The sequence below is a fragment of the Danio rerio genome, chromosome 8 (genome assembly GCF_052040795.2).
Source record: "Danio rerio strain M-AB ecotype USA chromosome 8, GRCz13ab, whole genome shotgun sequence".
In the NCBI taxonomy this organism is placed as follows: Eukaryota; Metazoa; Chordata; class Actinopteri; order Cypriniformes; family Danionidae; genus Danio; species Danio rerio.
Genome location: NC_141028.1, coordinates 49,897,856 through 49,915,435, shown reverse-complemented (window position 1 = coordinate 49,915,435; position 17,580 = coordinate 49,897,856). Strand labels below are relative to the sequence as shown.

Genomic DNA, 17,580 nt, shown 5'->3' with positions numbered 1-17,580 from the left:
CTTGTCTTAAAGGGACTTTGCTTCTGAGCATTTCTACATTAAAAGATAATAAGAATATTGACTGCATGCATTTTAGCATCTGCTACTTTTTTCTGTGCCTTTGAATATGCGCACCTCTGTTGGGTAGCAACTTTCTGATAATAAAAACAAACCTTTCTGATTGCAAAACCCTAACTTTACTTAAAACATGTCTTTTAAATAACATGTTTGCTGCAGTGAAAAAAAAACGTACCCGCTCACTTGCTGGACAAAGTGAGGTGCACACCTTCAGGGGCAGTCTAGTAACTTGTATACACAATTATAAACTACAGTATAATTAAAAAAAGGCAATACAGTAATTACTTCATCAAATATGACAGATATTCAAAGCTTAATTCTAAAATCTCAAAAGAAGCTTTGAATGTAAATATCAGAAAAATTCAATTCGGTACAGCCTTAAATGAACGATCAGAATGACCCGCTATGGATATTAGAGTTCTGGTAGTTCCAGTGTTAAAGCGACATCATTTTGGGTGAATAGATTGTCAACACAGGGACCAAAATCTCTCAGAATTCTTTAAACTAATCTTCATTTGCTTGCACAGATGAACAAAGTCTCATGGGTTTGTATCAACACAAAGTCAGTGATGACCATTTTCATTTTAAGTTCAAAACTGTTTTAATCACAAACATTAAGTAATGAATAGCAGAACTCTTTAGTTCCAGTAAATCCTTTCATCACTCACGCACATTAAATAATAAATAATAAAATATTATCTCCCCTTTCACAACAGGGAATCAATTGTGATTCATGAGCCGGTTTCATCATTGGGACCAAAAAAGTCCCCCCCTAAAATCAAAATGTACTGTTATTGCTGTACTTGTGGGGACATTTGGTCCCACTACATAAGAAATACTGTAAAAGATACACACACACACACACACACACAAACTCTCTACAGTATATTCTTCTGTCAGTTGGCCGGTTCCCATTATAGGCTGGTCCAATTGCAAAAAAGACGTTTCAATTATCAGATGTTATGTGACTAAAGCATTTTTTCCCTCTCACGATAAGTAATTCCAAGAATTATGGTAATGGCTGCAGGTTTGCTGTATGCATGTTGCAGCCACCGCACTAGCCATTATATTTAATCAAAGGAGACATAGACATGTTGTCTAAGCCTTAATGGCAAGGAAAGCCCCTTATTCTTGGTAGCGGCCACACAGAAGATGTTTCTGGGAAGTCATAGTACAGAATTTTTTAAGGAAATGTGGATAAAGAATTTCTGGAAGAACTGATGAACCTTGTTGAGCTGTACAATGCAATGAGGCTTCTTATAGTGCCTGTTGTGTCATGACCAAAAGTAGTTAGTTTCTATAAATAAACGCATGGTCATATCATTAAAAAAATAATCGTGACATGTCAGGTGTGCTGCAAATGCAAAACAGAAAGTTTTCATTTCATTCATTCTTTCATTCATTCGATTCCCTTCAGCTTAGTCTCTATTGTAGAGGTTGTCACAGCAGAATGAACTGGCAACTATTCCAGCATATGTTTCATGCAGCAGATGCCCTTCCGGCCGTAATCCAGTAACTGGGAAACATGCATACACACTTAGGCTGTACTCACACTACGTACAGTTGCCTTGAACCGGGCCAAAGCACGCTTGTCCCCCTCCCGTCACCCTCGACGGCCCGCACTCACATTACAATCGGGCCTGGGCGTGCTTACGTTCTCGATGCTGCGCTTTTCAGTGAGCGCTCTCGCACAGCACAGTGGAGATTTCTTTAGTTTTATCGTTTCAGTCGTTTGATATGCTGTGACATGCAGTCAAATATTTTGCCGAACAGATCCGCCACTTTTGACGCTCATAAACAGTCATAAAGCCCTTGTGCTGCAGGAATGAGGAGGTCTGCTGAAGGTGCGCAGCTGTCGTGCAGTGAGAAGTTTGCGTCTTTAATAATCTACGGCAGTTTGCGTTCACTGAACAGTAAGATTAATTAATAAATCATATGAAACAGTCCCTTAAAAGTCACATCTCGCTTTCAGGTTTGGGCTTTGGCACGTTTTGCACTCGCACACAAGCGTACCACGCCAAAGCCCAAGTGAACCGCGCTCAAGCCCACTTCTTCCAAACGGCCCAGGGCCGGCCAAGTGAACCGTGCCTGAGCCCGATTCAGCACACTCACACTTCTCATACGATCCTGGAAACGGGCCTGGGCACAGTTCGGATAGCATAGTGTGAGTGCGCCCAGTTTATTCAGTTCACCTATACTACATGTCTTTGGACTGTGAGGGAAACCGGAGCAAACCCACGTGAACATGGGGAGAACATGTAAACACCACACAGAAATGCCAACTTGCCCAGCCGAAAACCAGCGACCTTCTTTCTGTGAGGCAACAGTGCTAACCCCCGAGCCACCGTGCCACCAATTTCTGTTTCAGTTCAGCCAATAATTTCTTTCTTAAACTTCTAAAAAAACATCTCATCTTAGTGTAGAAACAGTTTTGCAATGGATTAGAGTTTTTGTAGAGTTTATTCATGTTTTTCACCAGGCAGTTTTTCACTCTGCAGAGTGTTGCAGGAATGATGTCAGGATTACTTTTGATCATATTTTAAGTTTTTAGTTACAATACTTTTAAAATTGTTCCGCAAAAATCAGTAGATTTTATTTTTTACAATTTTTTTCACATAATTAGCAAAAAATGTCTGTACTTTCTTTCCGGCCCTAGTCATAACTTTTATAATCAAGATAAACTATTCTTTTTTTATGTCATAAATGAACAGGAAAAGTTTATATGTAATATATAAATAATGCAAGAGTAAATCCGATTTGTGCTTATCATTATTTTTATTAATTACATTAATGTGTTTTTGTAGCATTAACAAGAAACAATTCATGTTCATTTTTTACAGATAAGATTGTTTACTTTGTTTCCTTTGCATATTTGTATTCTATTGTATTGTTTTAAAATTATTTTTAATATAATTTTGAGGACTTTTTGTTCCTTTAAATGACTAAATATGAAATATGTCAATCATAATTATTTTGCACATATCACCCACTCATAATCATTTTAAATAATTGTTATTACAATACTGACTTTACTGAATTACTGAATTATTTACATAATCAAGCAGCACTCCCAACAGGCACCTTGATGTCAAAACATTAAACAGCAAGTCAAAAATGTAAAGCAATTTGATGTCAGTTGACTAACTACCTTGATGACAAACCGAGATCAAATTAACATCTTACACTGACGAAAATCTTGAAACTTGGACCTATCTGTTGACCCCATTGATGTCAATTCGATGTTGTTTTGACATCAAGGAAGTTTACTTGTATTGCAGGAACACAAAATCTAGTGTAAATGAACTTGTTATTTTGGAATTGAAGCTTTCCAATAAATAAATCTTTTGTTATATTATAATACTTTTTGCATCTGTATTTTGGTGATCAAAAAGGCATCAAGATTTTGTATATTGCTTCAGTGCTTAATGTCAGTTTGATGTTGTTTTTGACATCAAGGTGTCTGTCTGAGCTAGTACTCTCCACATTTTAAAACAAGTTTTCAGAAGTATAAAGCTTTTCTTATATTATAATACAATTTGTGTTCTTATCTTGTTTGTCAAAAAGGAAATTAATGTGTGGATGTCAAAAAAGCATCAAGGTTTTGACTTTTTTGAAGTGTATTTTACTGTCAATGCTTGATGTCAATTTGACATTGTTTTTGACATCAAGGTTCCTGTCTGAGCTAGTGCTCTCCACATTTTGTAATTTAAGTTTTCAAATGAAACATTTTTTTTTTTATATTATAATACCTTTGTGTCCGTATTTTGGTGGTTAAAAGGGCATCAATGTGTGGTGGTCAATAGGAGGTAAAGATTTTGACAGATCGATTTTCATGTTTGAAGTGTATTTTGAAATCAATGCTTGATTTCGGTTTAAGGTTGTTTTTGACATTAAGGTCACTGAGCTAATACACTTCACATTTTGCAATTGAAGCTTTCTGATAAAGAGAATTGTTTCTTATAATATTTTTGTGTCCTTATTTGATGCTTGAAAGGGCATCAGTGTGTGGATGTCAAAAGGACTTCATGATTTTTACGTTAAGAATCGATTAGCATTTTTGATGTGTATTTTAACGTCAGTGCTTGATGTCAGTTTAACATTGTTTTCGACATTAAGGTTGTTGAGGAAGTACTGTCCACATTTTGGAATTGAAGCTTTCAGATAAATAAAACTTTTTTTTTTTGTATTATAATACTTTTTGTGTCCTTATTTTGCTGGCTCCAAGTGGGCATCAATATGTGGATGTCAAAAAGCAGTCAAGATTTAGACATTAAATTGATTTGTATTTTTGACGCTTTTATTAATGTCAGGTGACGCTGTGGCGCAGTAGGTTTCGCTGTCACTTCACAGCAAGAAAGTCGCTGGTTCGAGCCTTGGCTGGGTCAGTTGGCGTTTCTGTGTGGAGTTTGCATGTTCTTCCCATGTTCATGTGGGTTTCTTCCGGGTGCTCTTGTTTCCCCCACAGTCCAAAGACATGCGCTGTAGGTGAATTTGGTTGGCTAAATTGTCCGTTGTGTAAATTAGTGTGTATGGATGTTTCCCAGAGATGGGTTGCAGCTGGAAGGGCATCTGCTGTGTAAAACATATTCTGGATAAGATGGCGGTTCATTCTGCTGTGGCAGCTCCGGATTAATAAAGAGACTAAGCCGAAAAGAAATGAATAAATTTTAATGTCAATATTTGATGTCAATTTATCTTCGTTTTTTACAACAAGGTGCCCATCTGAGCTAGTACTCTCCACATTTTGGAATTGAAGTTTACAGATAAAGAAAATAGTCTTATATTATAATACATTTTCTCTCCTTATTTGTTGGTCAAACGGGCATCAATGTGTGGATGTCACAAGGACGTCAAGATTTTGACCTCAAATTGATTGACATCTTTGATGTACTTAAATGTTTGTCAGTGCTTGATGTCAATTTAGCATCATTTTTTAGATCAAGGTGCCTGAGCTAGTACACATTTTAGAATTGAAGCCTTCCGAAGAATAAATTTTCTTGTATTATAATACTTTTTGCATCCGTATTTTGGTGGTCAAAAAGGGCATCAAGATTTTCACATAAAATCAATCAGCATTTTTGACATGTATTTTGACGACATTCTTAATGTCAAGTTTTTGAGGTCACTGAGCTAGAGCTCTTCACATTTTGGAATTGAAGCGCTCCTATGAATAAATCTTATATTATAATACTTTTTGGTGGTCAAAAGGGCATCAATTTTTGGGTGTAAAAAGGGCGTCAAGATTTTGGCTTGAAATCGTTTTGCATTTTTGACATGTATTTTAATGTCAAGGTGCCCGCTGAGCTAGTACTCTCAACATTTTGTCGGCCTGACCCATGGTGTAAAGCTGCAGCAGTTTTTCTGTAGCCTCCTATTGTGGCTCTGCATCCTCAGTTTCAGGGCACTGCTGTCGAGTGGCTCTTTCACAGCCTTTGCCCTGTGCAGGCGACCCATGTGGCCTCTCAGCAGTACTACACCGCACATCTGTTCAGCCGCTTGCTTTTCACCATTATCATTTAGTCCCACTAATTTAAGATGCAGCGCTATCAGAGCAGATTATGCTCATAGGGCTTCTCTCTCTTCTCCTGTTCCTCCTCAAGCCGTTTTCTGTACAGTAACCGTATAATCCAGCGCCAGTTCTTATGTAACCCCAGTGAAGTACAGATATTAATAATCCCACGCGGCCTGTGCCTCTCTGACATCACTGTCAGCCACAGCGGAGGATGACTAGAGTATTGTGGGTAAACACGCTTAAGAGCGGGACATGGAGCACAGAGAGCAGGGCTGCCAATGTGTAGATTATTCATAGATTATGGGCCATGGTATGTACTCATGTGTGGATGAAGACCTGGTTGATTTGTAGATTACGGTGGATTGGTTTCTGGCGTACACTAAGTCTTTTTGAGTGTGTCTTCGGATAGCATGCTTGCGTTTATTGTGCTTGCTTAGATTGGGGATTATTGGATTTATAATTATGAGATACTGGATGTGGAATTTGTGGATTGAGATTTTTGTGGTGCATGCTGGGGATGTTTTCATGTTTTTTGTGTGATTTGGCTGTATGTGTGTGTGTGTATGTGTGTGTGTATGTGAGGGGTCTATGTGTGACGTCAGATGTCTGGGGGCGATTTGTATGTATGATGTAAAAATTTAGGTAATGTGTGTGTGTGTGTGTGTGTGTGTGTGTGTGTGTGTGTGTGTGTGTGTGTGTGTGTGTGTGTGTGTGTGTGTGTGTGTGTTTGTGCAGGTATTGTGTGGTTGGAGAAATTTTATGATGGCTTTTTTTGCGGTGTGTTTTAACAGATATAAACATATTTAATTTAGATTAAATATGTTTATATCTGCACTGTTGTTCAAATATCTGGGGTTGGTACAATTTTATTTTCATTATATGCTGCATGTATTTGATAAAAACAGTCAACGTATTGTTCTAAGCTTCATTTTCAGTAGTCATTACTCCAGCCTTCAGTGTCACATGATCATTCTAGTACTCTGATTTGATGCTCATTTCATATTCTGTTTATTATTGTTGAAAACAGTCCTCCTTTTGGGGATATTTTGATAAAAAGTTAATAATGGTATTAATTTAACAAAAACTGCAAATTTTAAATTCTTTAAAAATAATTAATTAATTAATCCTTTAAATAAAGATTAGCATAGACTTGAAATAATTTTTATAGATCTCTTCAGTCTCTTTTCATTTTATAAACAAAAAAAGAATAGCAAACTGATGGGTAATGAAAATATTCATGCATTCACGTCACTAGGTGTCGGTATTGAGTCTTTTTTCATTCTTACATAAAAATTGTGGTCACACTTTACAATAAGGTTCATTAGTTAATGTTAATTAATGCATTTACTATCATGAACAAACAATGAACAATGCATCTACTACTGTATTTGTTTATGTTAGTTTACGTTAGTTAATGAAAATACAGTAGTTCATTATTTGTTAACTCATGGTGCGTTGACTAATGTTAACAAGCATGGACTTGGATGTTAATAATGCATTAGTAAATGTTCAATTATGATTAATAAATGCTGTAAAAGTGTTGTTCATGATTAGTTCATGTTAGTAAATGCATTAACTAATGAACCTTATTGTAAAGTGTTACCAAAATTGTTTATTTTCTTACCTGAAACTTGGTTGTTGCTAGAAGGGATACAGCTACTGTCTGAAGTTGACGAGATTATTTATATTATTTATTAAATTACTCATTAAATTGTATTTTATTTACAGCTACCCCTACATCAACCCTCAATGCAATACAAAAATATTACAAAGTTGGTTCAGAGTGTATTTGTAAGGCTTGGCTGTGTTTATGGGGTGCAAAGCAATATTTCTCATGCTGCATCACAATTCGCATACTATCCATCCTAAATAGTATTTAAAAATAGAATTTATATGTCCCAAATCGTAGTATGTTAAAAAGAGTATGCCAAAGATAGACATAGGGTGATAACAGTGTTCAAGGTATACTGCGGTTTGGAAAAGTCACGGTTTTAAATCCGCCAAAATTTTCTGCTATACCATTCCTATGGTATGTGTACGATTTTTTTACTTACGATTTAAAACTTTTTTTTAGGACAACAGTATCTCAAGCAGAAAAAAAAATATACAAAGAAGCCGTTTTAAGTTTCTTAAGTAGTTTTAAGAAATCTGTGTTTTTGAAAATAGTAAAGTCAATGATTCATTTGAATTATTCAGCCTGACAGGTTTACTGCTCCAAAATATTATAATTTTTCTTTCAAAAAATAAAATATATATAGGGAAAAAAAGGTTTTAGTTTTTTATATATAGATATTTGAAAAGAATTTATTTTAGAGCAGTAATCACAATACCGTGAAACCATGATATTTTTATCCAAGGTTATCGTACTGTCATAATCTTATACCGGCCCATGGCAAGCCAAAAATTCCCGGATGGTTTATTATTTATAAATTTTAAGAGTAGAAGCATCCATACTCTACTCGCTGATATTGCCCACAATACATTGCGCGTAAAAGTGTAAATAAACGACAAGATACATGATGTATGCGCGAGACCAACCGTCAAGTACAGAGGCTTCGGTTAAGATGTTTTATAATTGTTCATTAACATCTAGCCCACTGGAAAATATTTAAATCACGCTTTTGGTGTTATATTTATGCTGCAACAACAATACTGAACTTATATAAAGACGTGTTTGGACATTATAAAGTCCGAATGCATAATTATCCAAAGACCTGAGGAGATTTCTCTGCTTGAAAGACTCGGGAATGGCAGATTATCCTACTGCTGCATCTCCAATAAGGTAGGAAATTCATGACAGAAATGTGGATGATTGACAGGGCTCATAAAAAAGCAACAAAACGATCTGTTAACGAGGAAGTAGTAAATCCCAAAGCTTGCATACTCTTCTGTTACACACTCAAAAGTATATGTTTTTCCCTTACTATAAAGTACATTCTTTTAGGGCGCAGTATAGGTATGCGAATTGCGACGCAGCACCAGTTTATCCAAAAGCTTGCCCTCAAGAGGCTCTGATTGGTCAGCTAGCATAATGTGCTGTGATTTGCGAATAGGCTCCATGACACCAGGAAGTGTCATGTCCAGTCACTAGCACGTGCTGTGCTTTAGCTGTATAAATACTGTCAGTCAGTGTAACAGCCGTGTCAGTGTGAGACCAAATTAGACAAAAAATGAAGAGCACAAAGCTAAACCTATACCTGATCTCTAAGATATAATCTGACAAGTGTCTTTCATATATAATCAGGTTATAAGCATGTGTAACTAATACGATACGTTCACATATCTTTTGCGAGTTTGTTATTTGAGATGTTTAATGCAGGAAAATCGGCTGCATAGAGAGACACTGCAGCGCTGGTGAAGATTGTGGGTGTTTACAGGAGTTTAATGCATAAATATGAATTTGTAGTTAAATTGTTAACGATGCCAAACAGCATTTCCTGTTGTTTTCATCTTTGTTTACATGCTTGCTACAACAAACCGTTAACGCTAGAAACTGTTCATGTAGTACATTAATTTTAACAAAAATAAACTGTAAGCACTTCTCTCTTTGTGTCATTTCCTTTAGAACAGGGCTATTTAACTAGTTTGTTATGGGGGCCGGTTCATAAAAAGTATCCCAAACAAAGGGCCGGAGAGATATGACTTGCTATATGAGTGACACACAACTACATATAAGAGCCCATATGCTGTATTTTTCCTTAAGACACCCACGTTGGCTTTTTCTACATTAAAATGTTAATATATTGTATTTTGAAATGACATAACATCACTGCATTGTACAATAGACTATTTATTTTTTTTCAAATGTATTTCAGAGCACAACAAAAGTAGGCTTCTTCTACATTCAGACACATTCAAATGTTATGTTTTGAACTGCATAACAATTATGGATGAACGATTATGGATTTTCTTTGTACGATTAAATAGTCAGAAGAATAATCATGGTTTCACAGTTATCACGTCTAATGTAAATGTAAGCTTTATATTGGGTAAGTACATAGGTATTTAGCTTAATTGTTGTTGCCATATGCGTTCATACATACATAATCATATTAATAATAATTCGTCTAACATATGTTTTGTTTTGTTGTAACAAATGTTATTTGCTGTGTGCGCCCGGAAAGACACAAGCACATTGCTCCACTTGTGCGCACATATTGTCTAAATTCTTTCATTAGAAATAACAAACTTGCTAGCGGAAAAGACATGATATGGGAACGGCTGCTGCTATAGTTAAACTGGTGTGCGTGCGTATTAGCCTTAGTGTACATACTTGAAACTTTAAACTAGCGCACAGTTGGCAACTTGGCATAACTTTGTTTAACTGCAGCAGTTTCGTTTTGTTTCGTGCAACAGAAATGCAGCTTAAAGAAGCCTTTACGATTATTAACTGTGACGAATTAAAGCGCAGTTAAAAGGGAACATCCAAATGTACCACTTAGGTTAGATTAGATTCAACTTTATTGTCATTACACATTTACAAGTACAATGCAACGAAATGCAGTGCTGGAGAGACGCCGGGCCTCGTGATGTGTATGCGCCGCCATCTTGCCCTATCTTGAATGTTTTCCCTGCCCGCGCCACTCACTTATGGTGCAACTCGTGCTGTATTGAACAGACGCATGTCACTTCATAACAATAGCGGCCGTTTTTTGACTGAACTAAATTTATTTTTTATGTCTTGCTCACACTATTTGGAGGGACGGAACAAATTGCCTCGGGTGCTGGGTTCGGCTCAGAGGCCGCCAATTGTATATTCCTGCTGTAGAAGTCCAAATACAGAAACAGATGGAAATAACAGCGTTTAGACGGCACTTTAGCTTTCTCTGCTATAACATTACAGTGCATCTGGTCACGGCCCTTCGCTGCTCGCGGTGTATGCATGTGGTGTATACACGTAACCTGCAGTGGTTGTGATCTCACTAGCCTGGGTGTATTTTTTTGTAGTCCCCAAACTTTGTTTGCTGTAGGCTGTGCTTAGCTACCTCTATAAAAGCCGATGTCTCTCTTTGCATTGAACTTTGAGCGTATTACATTCAGAGATGTTGTTTATGTTCACACAGCTACATCACACATCAACTAAAGTTTAAAATATGATATCGTAGTAGGCGACCCCTTTTAACTATTGTTGTATATTGTAAAAAAAATGTACTATGCTTTAGTATCCGCAGGCTGTGTCCAATCTAGATATTACTGTGAAACATGTCTTGTAGATCTCTTAAAACAGATGATTATTTCTGTCATTAGTAGTTATTTTGTAGTTAAACTATCAGCCTGTACGTGTGAATGACATTTGCTCTCTCTGCCCTTTAGGAGATGATGGGGGTTGAAAGGCAGTGTGAGGTGGCAGTACAAAAACAGTCCCAAAGGGAGTTACAGTGGGTCCAAAAACAGCTGTCAATCATCTCCAACAGAACCAATGGACCAAGCAGAAGCAAAGATAAGGTGAGAGCCGAGCTGAATGAAACTGCACCACAAACATGTTGTATGCTGCATGTGTTTGTAGATTTTGTGTGAACTAGTATTTGGCCTTTTATATATGTGTATGTGTGTCTGTATAGAGGGGAGTAGTAAAGCTAAAATGTTTATTTATAATAATGATATTGTTATTTGAATAGCTATTTTACAGTATGTTATTTATAGTACAATATCAAATATGCTAAGTGTACTATAATTTACAGTATGTGTGTTTAACAGTACATTTACATTTAGGGCCCTATTATACACCCGGTGCAATAGGGCGCAAGACCTGTTTGCCCAGACATGTTGCTATTTTCAGATCAACGCAACCTAAATTTTTTTGCTTTCCTTGTTTAAATAGCAGATCCATTTGCACCACTTTGTGGACTCATGGGTGTTTCGGTTTAGAAAAGAGGTGTGTTAAGGTGCATTGTTGGCGCGTTGCTATTTTGAGGAATTAAAATAGATTGAAAGCAGGTCTAAAGTCCAGCGCAGAGCGTGTAGTTATGCGCCTTGCTTACACATTGCTTAAAACACACAGGATGTACAGCAATATACAAATATCTTTACAAATAAAAAAGTAAATATTTTAAAATTAATATTTTCTTATTTTTTATAATTTTTTGGGGGGGGGGGGGGGGGTTTCATTTTTATTTGATAGGACAGTAGAGAATTGACAGGAAAGCATGGGGAGCAGAGAGAGGGGATGGATCGGCATAGGACCGCGAGGTGGAAATCGAACTCGGGTTGCCATGAGCACCGGAGTGCATGTGTCGACTCACTAACCATTAATCCACTGGTGTCGACAAATTATTATTGTCTACATACAAAATCCAAAAACCTCCATGCCTTCTTCACCCCGGAGGTTTTTTTTTTTCGTTTATTCATGACAACTTGCTTTTGTATAATGTTATTATTATTAGTAGTATTATTTATTATATACATATTTCTATTTTTTTTTTTTTTAAACAAGCTTAGATTTGCCCAGCTGTCAGGGTTGGACCGTATGTGGCATATCATGTATGTTTAGAAATAACTCGTCGTTATTATTGTTAATTTATTTGTTTGCTGGAAATCAGGACTGAATTTAGAAATAGTTTTGAAACAAATCTTTGCGCTTAATAAATGAAATTAACTATTTTGGCTAATATCTGTGCGTACAACACATTTCCTCATCCACGAAATAAAGAAAGAGAAAGTAAAGGCTGATTGGAGGAGGCTCATTCTTTATCCCTTCGCTGCAGTTGTTTTCTCGCTAGTAAAGTGTTCAGTTTTACCATTTATAAAATCAGTCATGTAAATGGCAAATACTCTATGATGCGACGCAAGTGACTCTTTCTCAAAACACACCTATAACTCATTAAGAGAATAGGCTCAACCCTGTTAGACCATGCTGCGGTGCAGAGCGTATTTTTTGTCCTTAAAATTGCAAAAGTGGATTCGGACACGCCCTTAATGCTTTTGCGTCCTGCGCTTTAGACTTTGCGCCCAAATCGTCAAAATAGAGCCCTCAGTCCCCGTTAGCAGACGCCTTTATCCAAAGCCACTTACAATTGAGGAGGCATTTAACTATTCAACAAAAAGAGGCAATGCACACAAGAAGAGCTAGTTATATAAAGCAACTATTTGTGTTCAGAGTATTAAGTGGTACCGTTAGGAGAGGGGAGTGTTTCTATTTTAATTTTTTTATTTTTAAAGAGATATACAGTGATTGTAATAGGGCGTTCACTCTAGACGCGGCTTGTGAGAGAAAATAGCTATTTTTGCATGAGTTTACTTGCTTCATTTGCACATCAAACTTGCTTAATCCATGCATGAGATTCACTTCACAACAGAAGTGGGAGGGTCGTCTGTCTGCCTGGTAACAGTTTCATTGCTAAATAGCAAACATGGATTTTATTGAAAGAGTAGATGTGCTTCATGTGGTTTAGGAAGGCTGATAAATAGCGTAAATTCATTCAACACAATGGCTGGGTCCTCACGAGGTGCACCTAGCTCTGTGAGTTCATCAACTCCTACAGATGCTGCTCCTGGATGATGGCTGCTTTCAGTGGTACTTCCGACAGAGCAGGTCCCAGTTTGATGAGCTGTTGTCCCATGTCGGCAGGAGGTTTTCGTTTTTGCATTGACTTAACATGTAAATCACTAGCGCTTGATTCTTAATCCATGTCTGGTCTGAAACTACCATATCAAAGAGTCTGGTGCAAGTGTCTGGTCAAGTGTCAGAGGGATAAAAGAGTTTGTTTTCAACAGGTGGTTTGTCAATTCACTGTAAAACTAAAATATTTATAGTCTTCACTGTATGAAATGAAAAGCGGTTTGGAAATTGTCCTATTCTTTACTTATTTTCTAGTCATGAACAACACATTTGGATCTGAAGCAAATGGAGCAAATGGAACACATTTGCTCCTCCCAGGTATGGCAGTGAATAGTGCCCAATTTTTGAAAAGCAAATTCATCCATCAATAAAGTAATCCATATGATTCCAGTGGGTCAATGAATTACTTTAGAAGCAAAACTGGAAGTTCCATCGCCAAAATCATAGAAACACATTTTCAAATAGGCATTATCCTTAAAAATAAACTCCTTAGAAATCTTAACAACTATATTCTCACCTTAAAAATGTCTTAAATTGACCTTATATTGTCCAACAGCCACAGCATTTGTCAAATCATAGTGTGTTTAGTTTTGTGCTTGACACTCGCTGAGGGCGGAGTGATACACATTGGTGAAGAAGCTGAGTTAAGTGCTGAAACAAGTAGAATATTGCACGGCTATAAGCCAATCAGATTCGACAACCAGAAATAACTCTTTTAAAAACATATATATGTTGTAAAGTGTTTTGGTTTACCCACAAAGCTGTAAGTATTATTGGATTAGCCTGTGTGTCCTGATCATGGATTGGTTTTCTGAGGACTTGGCTTATTCCTCCATCCGGAGCAAATGCTCACTTCCTCTTTTACGCTTCTTTACCCCTCCTTTACCCCATTCTCCATCTGTTCTTTCACAGAAAATCTTTGACAACTTTCTAAAGTCACTTGATGACTTTTATGCATGTTTTCAGCAGTTTAGTTTTCTCTAGGTCCATAACTTTTCTATAAGCATCCATACATTTTTATGATTTAAGTTAGTACTTGGCTTTGGACTTAAAATATTATTGAACGATAGCAACTGTTGCTGTTCAAGTTTTTCACAGACAAGTGTTTGTGTTTGTCTAATATAATTCTATGAATTGATTTTAGTCTTAATCATTTTATGCAAGTAGTTTGATAAAGAAAAAAAATGGTTTGCCCTTTCACAATTCACTCAAAACCAACATAAAAAGTATATCTATTAATACTAGAAAAGTAAAGTTCTTGAGGAAGCCTCATCTGAAAGTTTGAAGTAGATTTAAAATTTAAACAACCGAAGTAGTTTTAAACAAGTCTAAAACAGTCATAACTACGTGTAGGTTGGCATGTTTCTAGTTTGACAGCTGATTAGTTGCTAAGGTGTTGCTAGGATGTTCTGAATGCTTGCTAGAGTGTTCTGTGTGGTTACTAAGGAGTTGTAGTAGGTCATTGCTAATAATACATTAATAATTTAACGGCAAATTTCTTTTGCGTTTTTTTCCCTTTAGGGCTCACGAGAGTTGTATTCAAAGAATTAGTTAACCAAAACATGCAATGAATAAGGTGTCTGGACCTTCATGCCGTCCACTAGTCCAGTTTTCTCTTGTGTGAGTTGAGTGCGCCTTCGCCGCCGTGTGTGTGCTTTAAAGGCTATATAGGGGCGCACCTGACCTGACCTGATCTCTGGACCGCTGCTTTAATTTCTCAATTTAATTGCTTTTTCATGTGATAAAATATATAAATGTGTGTTCTGGTTGGGATGACAGGAGTGTTAGAAATTAATGACAGAAAGAATTTTCACTATTGAGTGAACTTCTGTCACATATATTTTACAGCATAATTGACAGTGACAGCATCACACCATATGGCAGCATCACACCATATGACAGCGTCACACCATGACACAGCATCACACTATATGGCAGCGTCACACCATATGACAGCGTCACACCATATGACAGCATCACACCATGACACAGTATCACAGATATTGCTAGGTGGCTGCTAAGGTGTTACTAGGTGGTTGCTAAGGTGTTCTAGGTCGTTGCTAAGGCGATGCTAGGGTGTTCTGAGTGGATGCTAGGCAGGTGCTAAGGTGTTGCTAGATGGTTGCTATGGTGTTGCTAAGCAGTGGCTAAAATGTTCTAGGTCATTGCTAACGTGTTACTAGGATGTTCTGAGTGGTTGCTAAGGCGTTGCTAGGTGGTTGCTAAGGTGTTACTAGGAGCTCGTTAGGCAGTTCTGAGTGGTTGCTAAGGCATCGGTAAGTGGTTGATAGGTGGTTGCTAAGGTGTTGCTAGGGGGTTGCTAAGATGTTCTAGGTCATTGCAAAGGTGTTGCTAGGGTGTTCTGAGTTGTTTGTTCTGGGTGGTTGCTAAGGTGTTTTAGGTTGTTGTAAGGGTGTTGCTAGGTGGTTGCTAGGGTGTTCTTAGTGATTGTTAGGTGGTTGCTAAGGTGTTGCTAGGTGGCTGCTAAGATGTTGCTAGGCGGTTGCAAAGGTGTTGATAGGTGGTTGCTGAGGTTTTCTGAGTATTTGCTAAGCAGTTGCTATAATAAATTATCATGGTTCTAGTTTGAATTAGCATGTTGTTAGCATTAATTTAGTATGAATTAGCATGTTGCTAGTATGTTTATAGTATGAATTAGCATGTTGCTAGTATGTTTATACGCTTATATCACACGGCTGTCTGTAATCTGTTGTCCTGGTACTTAAGTTATAAAAACATACATTTCCCACTAAGATCCAAGCACCGCTGAGTGCGTTCATAAACACTGCTGGGTGTGTTCATAAACACCGCTGGATGCGTTCATAAACACTGCTGGGTGTGTTCATAAACACAGCTGAGTGCGTTCATAAACACTGCTGGGTGTGTTAATAAACACCACTGGGTGCGTTCATAAACACTGCTGGGTGTGTTCATAAACACCGCTGGATGCGTTCATAAACACTGCTGGGTGTGTTCATAAACACAGCTGAGTGCGTTCATAAACACTGCTGGGTGTGTTAATAAACACCACTGGGTGCGTTCATAAACACTGCTGGGTGTGTTCATAAACACCGCTGGGTGCGTTCATAAACACTGCTGGGTGTGTTCATAAACACAGCTGAGTGCGTTCATAAACACTGCTGGGTGTGTTAATAAACACCACTGGGTGCGTTCATAAACACTGCTGGGTGTGTTAATAAACAACACTGGGTGCGTTCATAAACACTGCTGGGTGTGTTAATAAACACCGCTGGGTGCGTTCATAAACACTGCTGGTTTGCCATGGTATTCAACAGTGCTCATCGGTTTACCGCTCTTCACCCACTGCAAACACAGATACATGGACACTGGAGCATGAAGCAGCCATGAAGATCAGTCTAGTCATCAAGCGGATCGCTCGTTTGTGTACTCGGAAAACAGTGGTGGGTGAACAACTGATGACCTTCTTGGCCAATCACAGTAATTTCTGTTAAGCGCGTGAAAACAATGGCATATCAGCGCTGTTTAAGAACGCCATCAACAGTGCCTTAAATAGAGAAATGGAGTTTTTTTAATTTCAGCACCGAAATACAGTATCATGACAGTTCTAATATAGTGAAAGAATCAGTTCATTAACTTGAGTTTGATAAATGATATTTAAAACATGTGTTTGGGAAAGAACATGCTAGCTAACAAGAGCCATTTACCTTAACTTAGCTGAAGATGAGCTCCGAAATCCCTTTTTATTTTCACCATTCATTCAGAACAGACCTTTAGGTCACTTGGAAGGTGGTGAAATTATAAATTTGTGTCATTTTCTCTTTGCTGATAAGATATATAGCCAGGTAAATCAGTCTATTGTATGAATTAACATGTTGCTAGTATGTTACTATGAATTCAATGGCATTTTCTTTTTATAATGGAAGACTATAGGACAGTTGCTAGGATGCTGTAAATGGTTGCTAGGGAGTGGCTAGTAAGTTGAAAGATCTTCAGTGATTGGCAGATTGGTAGTCTGAATTAAATGAGCCAAAACTTAGGTCTGTATGTCAGTCTGGTGTAAAGTTATGAGGTCGCAAAGTTAGGTCCAATGTTAAGTCAATGGGAATTTTGTGAATTTTCTGGGTCAGTTTTGTAGTACAAGAATATGTTGGCTTTCCCAAACCACCATAATTAACTTTGCCATTTTATGCTTACATTTTACTTTTCCAGCCTGTTCCTATGAGACGGATGTGTTATTCTTGTTCAAAAGATCAAACTGCACACACCGGTGGGTTTTTATACTGCAAAGTAGCCATTCAGCTGACTCCAGTCTCTTGTTTAACAAAGATGAAATCGATCCTTCAGTTTAACCCACAGTACTTATGAACAGACACGTTTTCAGCTTCAGATCTGAAGAGGATGGAAATTGCTCACTTATTCTGAGGGCAAATAACATTTACTTGGCTGGAGTGTTTTAGAGATGTTAATGAGT

At 37.4% G+C, this 17,580-nt stretch overlaps 1 protein-coding gene across 44 annotated transcripts in view; it reads left to right on the top strand.

Moving 5' to 3' along the window:
* Window positions 1-17,580, top strand: part of rimbp2b (RIMS binding protein 2b) — a 293,432-nt gene that overhangs the window by 3,275 nt on the left and 272,577 nt on the right. For 41 of the 44 annotated variants that reach the window (XR_015498402.1, XR_015498384.1, XR_015498399.1 and 38 more), the window contains exons 1-2: window positions 5,745-5,879; window positions 10,883-11,014. Coding sequence is in view for 11 of the 44 variants with exons in the window: in XM_087265300.1 (XP_087121426.1) it covers window positions 5,877-5,879; window positions 10,883-11,014 (135 nt within the window). In the remaining 33 variants the exon portion in view is untranslated. Of the gene's footprint in view, window positions 1-5,744; window positions 5,880-10,882; window positions 11,015-17,580 lie in introns of those variants that run through there. The other 3 variants (XR_015498405.1, XR_015498374.1, XR_015498370.1) reach the window with 1 other exon arrangement.